We start from the raw sequence: 11,636 nt of genomic DNA, 5'->3' as shown, positions 1-11,636 counted from the left end.
TTATGCTGAAGGTTCTGAACTCAGCCACAAAATAAAGACAATTTTACCGTGTCCATCGATCTGTAAAATCAAAAAGAAATGGTTTAGTGTCATGCAATTAAATGTTGCACATCAAATTTAAACACTGTATTTTAACTTTTTGATATACCTGACTGAGGGCATTTCCCAGGAGGCAGAGCAACAGAAAGGTCCACATCCTGATTCTGCAAATCGCCAATTACATTAAAACCCTTTATCTTTATGGCCTGGTGATATGGTTTAGTTTGTTTTTTTTGTTTTTTTAAAGAAAAAAAAAAAAATATATATATATATATATATATATATATATATATTTTCCACTTGCAAACCCAAGATAATTTTCTTATTGAATCAGAAAAACAGAACTTTTTTTTCAACATGAATGCAACAGTCTTCTGTAGAAATGGAACTAAACCTTGTACCATACCTTTTGCTATTATCCTCAATTCATCAGATATGTATTATTTTAGTGCAGACTTGCACTTGATCAATGCAGAATTTTTTAAGCCATATTTTTTTGGCCTCTGGCTGGAGACACACCCTGCCAGTCCATCTTAAAATTCAAGTAGCAACAATAGTTGGTTTCTTCTCTTTTTTTAACTTCTGGTATCTTGAGAAGTGTTGGTTTGACTTAGGGTAGCCAATTTAAGTTTTAAAATAAAGAATATTAAAATTATAATATCATATAATATCATATCATATATATATATTTTTTTTTTCATTTATCCTCACAGAATACCATCATCCTTTTAAAATGATACAACCAATCTAAATTAACATTTAATAAGTGAATACAAGCTGTTACCGTTACTGTTTGGAAATACGTACATCTACACAAAAACATCTATTATCCCAGTAGAAACCCTAACTTGTGCTGTCACTTTTAAAATCAACCTTGATGCCTTCATGTTTTCTCATTGTTTTAAAGGAAAATTAAACCAACATGTCTATTTTCAATGTAGAGTTCTTGGCTCACCTGTTTCCTTGGTTGGTATCAGTGAACCATCGCAGTCATGTCTCAGGATTTCAGAAGAGCCCGTCGGTGCTCTCAAACAGCTGCAGCTCTGATGAAGCTCTCACATACATAAGAGTCTCCACTGGGCACAAGGTTATCATCAGTTACTGGTTTTCATGACAGCTATATGCAAAGTAATGACGGGGGTGGTGATTTGACTTTTAAATTACAGACACAGAGCAGGTATACAAACATGTTCATGGAAAACAAACTTGATGACTTGGGCAGGTCAGGATCAGTTAATAAGTTACCCTAGGCCCCAAAAGTTTCCACTCCGATGCTCTTTGGTGGAAAAATATGATTAGACGTTGTCTGGGGTCTTCCTCTGATGGAAAAGGGAATAAAATACATTTTAGGTGCCCTCATTAAAAATAACATGACAGTGTCCCCTTTGGATGCCATGTCATCATATCACCGTGCGTTTGTGTACATGTACTGTAAATAAAAAAAGAAAACATGCGAGATTGAATAACACAACAGCATACAATAGCTACAAAAAGTTTAATCCTTTTTTAGAAAAAAAAAATCTTCAATACATGCAAATTTCAGTCGTACATTCTTAAAAAGAGAGCAACAACCATCTCCTCATGTGACAGGTCTGTTTCAACAGCTGCAGTAGCGGTACAGTCAAGTATACACTTTCATACACAGTATAAGGTGTAGGTGCCATAGACTGTAAACATGGACATAGGCTCTACAACATTACCCGTCTGTTCCTGATACCGTGAAATGAAGCCACATTGGTTATGACGCTGGTTTTGAGTTTCCTTTGGAATAGCTACATGGCGCCCGTCAGTCACGTGAGCTGAGCTGTATCTCTGATTGGAGAATTAACCACTGTACAGTGTGTGGCCGATAGAGAAATCAGCATTTCAGACCCCTGCCATTTTTTGAACCAAGCTGTTAATATGCTTTTTGATGCCATCAAAGTCTGTTCTTTTTTGGTTGAGTGTCTACGTGACTTCCAGTCTTTTTTCAGCCAGCCCCAAGCGGATCCTCAATGAACAGCAACTTTTAGCACTTCCACATAGGCTTCATTTTTCCAAACCGAATGTTGACCCTTAGTAGGTAAGTACAAGCAGAGCCACCGTCTATGTTTGGGTTGTTTTACAGTTCACATGACCTCCATTAGTTCCCATAGAACAGTTCAGTGCAGTAACATGAATCAGTCATCAAACACCTGAAGCTGACAAATATTGGAATTGATTCGACCGTGAAGCTAAAAAAAAAGATTCATCTGCAGAGATTTTTCAAAGACTTCAGCAGATTACAAAACAGTCTCTAGTGTCACTTGAGCATTACTTGGCTTTGACCTTGCAACTTACATACTCCTTTTGCCTTAAAGCAAAGGCAACAAAAAGAAGAAAAAACACATTCATGTTTTTTTTTTTGTTTGGTTCAAGTCTTTTTTTGTCAAAACTTGGATCTGTGATATCACATAGCTGTTTCATACTCCATAAAAAGTGCTTGTGCCTCTGGGAGAAAAGCGTCTGTCTCCTCTGGTGATTGTCTGTCCTCACAATGGGAGACTAACCCGTTGCTTTCTTTGTGATTAGGGGGCTGAATTTGTTGTGCTGGCACCTGTACAAGACAAATACATAAGACACCATTTTAAAAACTTCACATCTCTGCATATTTCAGGGAAGATTTGATGTTTTTTCAACTCAGGCTCAGCTCTTCCACTGCTGTACAAATATGTTCAAACAGGGTTTGCTTTTTAATTTCAATGTCGTGGCACTTGATGGTGTTTTTTGTTGGTTCTGTCCAGTATCATGAACAATTAAATTGGAAAACACTTGACTACATTACACAAGCACAGTGGTGCCTTGATTTTCGAGTTTGATTTTTCTGTGACGGAGCTTGTAAATCTAATTATTGATATGTCAAATTAATTTATCAAAATGAACAGATATGCCTTTGATCAGTTATGCTCAGTCATTAAATACTGTTGCACGCCCAGTGGTAACTTTGAATAAAGTTTGAAAGTTTTGCAAAATAACTGGAAGCATAAATGCAAGAACTCTGATACTTCCACTGCGAGCTAATTGCTTAAAATGCCAGCAATGGGGTGTCTAATGTTGGCTTGTAACCAAAATTTCAGCAGAACTCAGAGCAAAACACTGTCCGAGAGACGTCTCTTATCTCAAACTCGTGAGTTGGCACACTCATAAGTCAAGGTACTAATTTTCCTTCCCAGTTATAAATCTGATAGGTTGATAGGTGATAAGTTGTGTGTCGTCAAATGAAACTCATTTTACACTTATGGAACGGCCACACCAGACACGAATTTGCGTCGAGATTACATACAAAGTCAATGCAAAGACGTGTTTGGACGCCCCATTGGACACGTTTGGAGCATTGGCCTGTTTTGAGCGTCAGACGCCTCTACGCTCGAGTTGAAAATGTTGAACCTTCGACACGAATTCGCGTAAGGCTTTTGACATGGCAGCCAATCAGCGATGACATTCCCCCACGACGTCATTGATTTGATGATGTTGGGGGGGAACCGCCACCTGCTCCTACTCCAATCCTGCCAGAAGATGGAGATTTTAATTATCTAACACGTGTATTTAACTTTACTTACCGTCTGTTGCAGAGGAGTCACACAGCAGAGCTTTTTTTTAAGGTGCTCAGGTAGAAAACAAAACAGTTTCCCAAACAAGGGGTAGACTGTTCCTGGTGTCACCTCTTCTTCTTTCATAGCACCTTCATAAAAACACAAAGTTTACTTTTTTTAAGTGCGATTAGAGATGATTTGTGAGAGAGGTTTTGTATTTTTAGAAACAGTTGCGAATAGAATAGAATAGAATAGAATAGAATAGAATAGAATAGCTAGAATAGAATTACTTTATTAATCCGAAAATGGGAAATTGTGGTGTTGCAGCAGCAACTATCAGAGCCAGTAGGACAATAAAGTATATACATAAACACTCCAAATATAACAAGTAGTATTGTAAGAGAAATATACACCAAGATTTAAATTAACAGACCTACCTACTTGTTTTAAAATGAAAACTAAATACAACATTTACTTGACTTAAAAATCTTGGCTGAATGTAAGAAATGTGCAAATAGCTGTGTAATTTAAAAGGTGATGTTAGTAAAATAAAACACAGTGGTGACAGAGGGAAATGTGAAATAAAAGTAAAGAGGCAGAGCAGTTGGCCAGTGTTTCAAACTTAAATATTATGAGATGTATATACAGAGCATGTAAGAGCTGGTCTACCTGTGATAAAACTGATGATCAGTCCTGCTAGAACGACCGAGAAGCAGCTGAACGCGCTGTACCACATGTACGACAATGAATAAAACCGCTTCAGCCCAGACGGCCGACTGAAAGGCAAACAGAGGGGATTATCTGGTAAAATATGCAGTATAAGAATCAAGAGACACAGTGCTGCTTGTGTGTTTGCTACCTGTGATGAGTGACGTTTCTGAGCGCAGTCTGAATAGCAGCAGTGGTGTTGTCATATTGTAAGCATGTCGGTGGCAGTGGTCTTGCGCCGGAGCTTCTGGTCACGATACTTCCAATGCCGACCCAGAAAGACAGAGTCAGGCCGGTCCCCAGACCTGCAACCGCTCCCTGAAAAGAGGAGAAGAAAAAACTTATACCTTACAGAAGGGTTAAAGCTTGACTTTACTTCACATCCAGAAGGGAAGTTTATTTTACATATCTCAAGTATCACCTTCGTTTAGTTTTATGATACACCAACACTTTAGTCCTACTTTAATGTTATACTCCCTTTCAGCAGACAATCTGCTACAATTTGGTGTTTGGGTTTGTATGACAATTTGTTACCTGACAGAGTTGAAAATTATGATGACCCAGTACATATTTCATATTCCAGATCTTAGTATCCAGAATATTATCAGGATCTGGATTTTACTTTTACATATGTCAGAAATTATGGTGACATTGTCTTGTATGGTTTTGAAAAGTAATCCAACCATTTATTGTGGAGTTATATACACGTATGGTGAAAACAGCCCTATCTTATAATGATAAAGAATCCTTTAAAAAAAATCCTGGATCCAGACGGTGATCCAGATCACCTCCAAAATTTAATCACTTCTTCCTTATCTAATTTTGAACATTTACGTTTGTTTGTTGACAAACAAACAGACAAACTCTCCCAAAAACATAACCTCCTTGGCGAAGGTAATAACTAATGTCATTATAATCTGAACCTCAATAAATGAATCACTTTGACTTACACAAGAGTTGGCCCAGGGGAAAAACATCCCAAGACAAAACAGGCCAAGAATCGGACCACCAACCATCCCAAAGATTTTCAGAGCCACCTCAAACAAAAACACAGTGGGATTAATTATCATGAGAGATGCTGTTCCCAGTTTCATCACACCATCTGTTGCTCACCTGCAGTACAGAATCACCCATCAAGTGAGTGAGATAGGCCATGGCCAGACACAGCAGCCCGTAGGACATAGCTGATCGAAGAAATACGAGGTAAAACTTGAGAGCGATTTGACGTTGCATTTCTGTTCAGGTTTTAATCTGATTGAGAATTTACCCAAGGCTTTGGAGAGCAGGATGGCTTTTCCCTCTGACATGGTGGGGAAATGTGGTTTGATGAGATCCTCCATAGTCACAGTGGCCAAAGAGTTGAAAGCAGATGAGATGGTACTGTGAAAAAAGAAAAAAAACTGACTGTTGAATATTGTAGGCAATGAATACATATGGTAAAAACAAACCAGAGATGTGACAGCCTTTTTCAGGTAAACCAGTGTATGTGTATATCGCATTCTGACATACATCCGAATGCTGGTTTTCTGATTGTTTTTATCAATCTTTTTATGGTTAATCTTTTTTCATTATTTGACAGGAATTGACCCAATAACAAGTGCAATAAGGACTACAGACTAACTGAGCCGAACCAGTGCCCCAGTGTTGTTGAAATTAATCAAAAATTTATACCTGAGAGCTGCACTGAATAAACACGCAACAAACAGCCCAGGAAGTCCAGGTAGACCCTGCAACATGTCCATCACGAAGTATATCACCATCTGGAGAATGAACACATTGTTACTACTCCCTGGAACTCTTACATTCATTTGCATGCTTATCCATCACCAAAAACAACATACAAATCAGATGACACTAGCTATTGATGGAGGCTCATACATTTACATGAAGAGTCCAAAAAAGACATAAAATGTGCAAATTCTCGTGTGGACTCTCGTTATAATGTTTACGTGATAAAAAAAAGAGAGATAGTATCTCAGGAAAAGTTACACCTTCGTTCCCTCTTCAGTTGAAAGCAACCCTGAAAAAGACTGAAACCCACCGCGTCACGTGACGAGGAGCCCAGCTTGTCCGTGTGATCCTCTCCACAGTAACGCGCAAACATGACCAGACCCATCACACAGCTTAGAGCCAGAGCCAGTTGCAGGGAGGGGAACACCATGTAGCAGGACCTGCAGAGAGGAGGGGGACAAAGAACGATGTTCTGAAACCTGAATATATTAAGGGGTCAACGTTTTCCCCAAGATCATGTACAATCTGTCTTCTTCTGACTTTTATTAACATCAAAAGGCAATGATGCAGTGAAATAAGGTCAGCTATCACTGTACCTCACAGCATCCTTCTCTGTACGAGAGCTGAGATATCTCTGGACCTGAGCTTGGTTCACCCCATACAGAGACAACATGAGAAAAACCCCACCAACCCCCAGAGTCCAGAAGGTGTGTCTCTCTGTAGGATCTGGGTTTAGGCTGAAAGAGAAGACAATGTAGAAACTATCAGATTTAATGGTGCGAAAAGAAAAAATAAAATAACCATACAGAATGGAAGGTAAATGTAAACAGATTCACTCCTAAAAACAGTTAAACTTTCTATTTTGGAAAACTGCAGTACAGACTTACTCGAAGCCAGCGATGCGGTTTCCTTCCCAGACTTTCCTCCAGACTTCAGACACTCCTCCGGTCTGTAGCACCCCAACCACGATGACAGCCAGCTGCCCTGCAAACATCACCACAGTCTGGAAGACGTCTGTCCAGATGACGGCCTTTAACCCCCCCTGTGAGGAAAACAGAAGACATGTGGGAGTGATTCAGAATCACAAACAACTATTCTCCATCCAAGTACGAGATGCCTGTCAGCTTCTTCACATGTACCCCATTTTTCAATGCATATGGATATTTCAGGAATTAAACTAACTCCATGAGTATGAGTACTTTAGAAACCAACAATTAAACGAAAGCTTGAGGTGACGGTAAAAACTGAAGAACTCACTATTGTTGTGTACAATGTGCACACTAGTCCAGTGGCCAGCACTGCTCCCCATAGCTCAAATCCAGTAACTGAAAGAAAACACAATGTGAGCTGGAGACACAGCAAAGTTAAATTAACCGAGTTGGATTAAATTTAAAGGGATTTTCTGTACCTGCATTTAGTGCAAAGGCAGGAGTGTAGACACACACTCCCATGTAGATAACCTGTAACAGTACAAAGAGCAGTCAGGAACAACCTGCATGAATCGAAGTTCAACAAGAAACATTTTTCCTGAGGTCTAAGTGGGCTTTGATGACATTATAGAGATAAAATTAAGATGGAGTCAGAGCATTAAGGACTTTAGTTGCACTAGTTCTTTTTGACCCTAAAGAAAAATGCTAATATGAGGGATGGAGATAGATAGGCAGACCTTTAGCATGGTTTAGCCTAGAATCAATTGGGAAAACAGCTAGCTTAGCTTAATGTGAAATATACAATTCCTCAAATATCCTGCATTTATATAACATTTAGTTATTTCACTATTCACTCTTGGGATAAAAGACAGTGCAAATAAATGTGATATATTATGTTGGGTATTATGTTTTGTTTTTTCCACACGTTCCTGTCTGCTTCCAACTGTTTCCCAAGCAAAGCTAACTAGCTGCTGATGCTAACAAACACAGTAAAATCCGCAAAAACTCAAAAATTAGGGAGTTTTCCTTTTACTGTGAACTAAAATAAGTTCTTATTAGACTTAGTTAAAGGCACATTAACCTACCAACCACAGGCAGACGTCTTATTTCAAGGTACTACTACTACAAAAATATCCCAGAGATCAATTTTTTGTCATAAGACAAAAAACTAACAAAAAAAAACTTACAAAGTTACTTGAAAAAAGATCAATGTTGAGACTCACTTAAAGTCTAATTTACAGCCTGTAAGGTGAATACATCTCACATTGTGAGTCATATTTTGAGGTTTTGCAGTGAAAGTGGTTAAACTATTCTAAACTGACTGTTATGAATAAATGTTAAGAAACAGCAGTCTAATCTCTATGAATTTATGATAATAACACATCACATCAAAACAAATCATAGCAGTGACTGCTCTGACTCTGCTCTTACATTTAGTAAAAATACACTAAAAGTTTTTAAGGGATAAGTGCCTTTTTAAGTTAAATGTTTGATAGGTTTGACAAATACTGTGGATGTTGACGTAACATGCAACACCATGGCACATGTCTAGGAGGTTACCAGATTTCTAAGTTCTCCCTGGATCAATCAAGAATCTGTTTGTTCATATCCACTTAGTTAGGGTGTTTGAAAATACATTTAAATTAGTCTTTCAGAGGCAAAAAGTCAGACAGGTGTTTTACTTTGTGTTGCACCCACCGTCTGAAAGATGAAGGTCAAAGTCCCACAGATACGCACTGCTTTGCTGAAGCGCAACTCAAGATACTGTGAGACAGAACAAACGTCCCAGCTTTAGATTACAAAGGTAAAACACCATTAATATGAACTTGTTTCAAATCTTTAAAAAAACATTAACAGAGCTTCTTCACCTGGTAAGCACTGGAAAGTCGCAGTCTGTACATCAATGGAATAAAAACATGAGCAGGAATGAGCAGGCCCAGGATGTAGGCACAACCGATGAACCAATACTGAGTACCATGGGTGTAGATTTCTGCTGGCACGCCTATAATCGCCACGGCAGACTGGAATGAGGCGATGAGGGACAGAGACACAGGGAGACAGTGCATGCTTCGGTCGGCCATCAAAAACTCCTGCGTGGTGCGCTGACGTCCACCTGAGAGAGCATGGTACAGTCCGATGCCCATTGAGGCAGCTAGCAATACTCCGAATATGACATAATCGACAATGGTGAAGTGTTTCTGGTTGGATGGATCCATAGTGATTGTCTTTGAGACTCAGCAGTAGGTTGTGACGGTTTGACCCTCCAGCAGATACAGACAGAGTGAAGACGTCTCTGTGCACACCCATCAGGCAGGGAAGGCCTGCAGCCTTGAGTGAAGCAGAAAAACACTGATTAGAGTATATGTTTAGTTTTGACCAGTAATCTTTTGCCTACTGCATCCTATATCCAACACATGGTATTTTGTGTGAGTTTGTGTTTTCTTTTTTTTAAAGTAAAATAAAATAAAATAATAAAAAATCTACAATGTTAATCTGGATACTTTTTAATTGTCGCACTCCATACAACTTTTAAGCTTCTTTTTGCACTTTTATGAATATTTGTGTGCGTCACTTCATTTGACCTCTCTGCAGCATATGAGTTTTGTTACACAATACAACCTTCAGTTTGTGGAAACAAACAGAGAGCACACAACCTTTGTCAACTTTCCCCTGCTTCTGTCTGCTGATCCAAAAATACACCAACCGGTTTGATAGGACAATGCTCTGCTGCTCTGCCACCTGCTGCTCATTTTTTGTACTGCAGCGTAAACACAAAGCAGCAAGTGACAGGTTTTCATGGTTAAAAGCAGAAACTGCGGGTGAGTTCTTCGGTGCTTTGACATAGCTGTACAGGAAGCTAGCTATAAGTAAAAGCTATGACCAATAAAAGGTTTCCGGCATCAACTTTGATGTGATTTAAGATTTCAGTCCCCTTTGGCATAAAAACTATGAAATATTACTGGTTGCTTGTGAAATCTTATTTTTTCTGGGTTTTTTTTTCACGTGATCATATCTTTGAGATTTCCAAATTAAGCTACAAAAAAAAGGTGACTTGTCAACCTCTGAAAAGAACCTTAACTTTTCAAAACAAAAGACAATTCAAGACTGAAAACAGCAGTTTTATAATTTCCAAAATGTTAAATTGGTTGCAGCCTTGAACATGTTTATGGTTCATTATTACATTCCCTTACACTTGGATGGCAACTCAGGATTAAATTCACCCGTATTTAATCTGATGAATTTTTTCCTCCATGATCATTTTTTTCTCTAACAGTGTAATTGCATACCAAAAAAAACAGACTCTCTTGTCTTAACTGATCGAAACAGTGATATGATCTGTAAAACCAGCTCATCCTCATTTTTGAGAACCTGGAAGCAAAGCATGATTTGCATTTCTGGACTGAAAAAAAAGCATAATAAAAACAGCACAAAGTCCAACAGGGCCTCTATAAACAAACTGATAAGCAGGTAATTCAACCAGGAATATTACAGGAATCCTGAAGTGACATTTCCTGAAGTTGTAAACTGTAATTTAAACAATATTATTTGGCAGTAGACTCCTGAAGGCCTTTAATCAGTGTATGGTTGTTGGTACACTTAATTTTTTATTTTTTTTTTGCTGTGCTGTGCTGTGGGGGGTTCAAAACTGATGAGGCCAGCAGAATCACCAAGCTGCTAAAGAAGGCCTGCTCTGCGATTGGTCTGAAACAAGACAGTTTGGAGTCAGATGCTAGGAGGAGGATCAAGGACAACACTGAAGCCATCCTGAATAACCCCGCTCATCCCTCCTCATGACAGGCTGAGGCAGATGGCTGCACATTCAGTCAACGCATCATTAAACCGAGGTGCAAGACTGAATGCTTCGGGTGCTCCTGTGTGCCCTCTACTATTAATCTGTTCAAATGGCTCCAAACTGTCCGTACACTGAGCAACCCGATGCTTCTTTGTATCTCACACTGCACTGTAACTCACTCATTTTCACTTTTTATAGAACTATAACTCCTGCCTCAATTTGTAGATACGTCTTGAATTTGAATTGATATTTTATATTCTTGTATGTAGGTTTTAAGTTTAATTTGTAACTTTTTTTTATAAATAAGCACATTTTATTTTCGATCTATGACACTTTTTTACACAGTTTGATTTTAAAAACTTTGGTTTATTCTATTTTATTGCACTGTATTTTTTCACTTGCTCATATTGTATGCTTTTACAAACTAATTTCCCCTGTTGGGTGACTAGGCTTATTTCATCTTATCAGTAACTCATCTATGATCAAATGTGGGCTTCTGTAGAAAAATTAATTTACCAGGTGAAACCTCAAAGCTCTGTACCAAACGCTGCATAATAAATTTAGACTCAAATGAACGACAAATATTAACAAATTATCTCATACATCTGACTAAATATCAGAGCACTGACTCACCTTCACATGCTCACACACTTGGCATCCGGGTAAGGCTCAACTGTCAAAGGCACCGTTCGGCTTCTAGGAGTGATACGTGAGTTAAGAGACGAGTTTTTCGAATATCTTTTCGACAAACAAAGAACTCTATGGGAAAGCATGAGGCTTATTCTAGGTATATGTTCACCTTTTGTGTGTATTCTGTATGATAATGTAGTAGTCACGTACCATCTGGCTTACCTCTCGGTCCATCGCGCCATGTGATCACAATTT

The 11,636-nt window shown here is 38.6% G+C and overlaps 1 protein-coding gene across 3 annotated transcripts; it reads right to left on the bottom strand.

Moving 5' to 3' along the window:
* Window positions 1-1,584: 1,584 nt before the first annotated feature.
* LOC141806662 (sodium-dependent multivitamin transporter-like) lies at window positions 1,585-11,632 on the bottom strand. Of its 3 annotated transcripts, none has more exons than XM_074692291.1 (17): window positions 11,604-11,632; window positions 11,385-11,447; window positions 8,827-9,286; window positions 8,657-8,722; window positions 7,438-7,489; window positions 7,287-7,354; window positions 6,917-7,071; window positions 6,626-6,766; window positions 6,340-6,469; window positions 5,970-6,058; window positions 5,566-5,678; window positions 5,412-5,482; window positions 5,249-5,335; window positions 4,450-4,616; window positions 4,260-4,366; window positions 3,618-3,739; window positions 1,585-2,614 (listed from the first exon to the last, which is right to left on the bottom strand). In XM_074692291.1, exons 3-17 carry the CDS (start codon window positions 9,172-9,174, stop codon window positions 2,468-2,470), a joined length of 1,863 nt encoding a protein of 620 aa, XP_074548392.1. In that variant the 5' UTR covers window positions 9,175-9,286; window positions 11,385-11,447; window positions 11,604-11,632; the 3' UTR covers window positions 1,585-2,467. The 3 variants fall into 3 exon arrangements, with proteins under 3 accessions (XP_074548392.1, XP_074548390.1, XP_074548391.1); XM_074692289.1 differs by having other exon boundaries at window positions 11,592-11,629; XM_074692290.1 differs by having other exon boundaries at window positions 11,551-11,614.
* Window positions 11,633-11,636: the final 4 nt, after the last annotated feature.

This window comes from Halichoeres trimaculatus, unplaced genomic scaffold (genome assembly GCF_033239565.1).
Source record: "Halichoeres trimaculatus isolate MK-OKI-2021-1 unplaced genomic scaffold, fHalTri1.1 fHalTri1_scaffold_17, whole genome shotgun sequence".
NCBI classification, from domain to species: Eukaryota; Metazoa; Chordata; class Actinopteri; order Labriformes; family Labridae; genus Halichoeres; species Halichoeres trimaculatus.
Note: the sequence above shows the minus strand (reverse complement) of the source record. Positions and strands in the feature narration are given on the sequence as shown.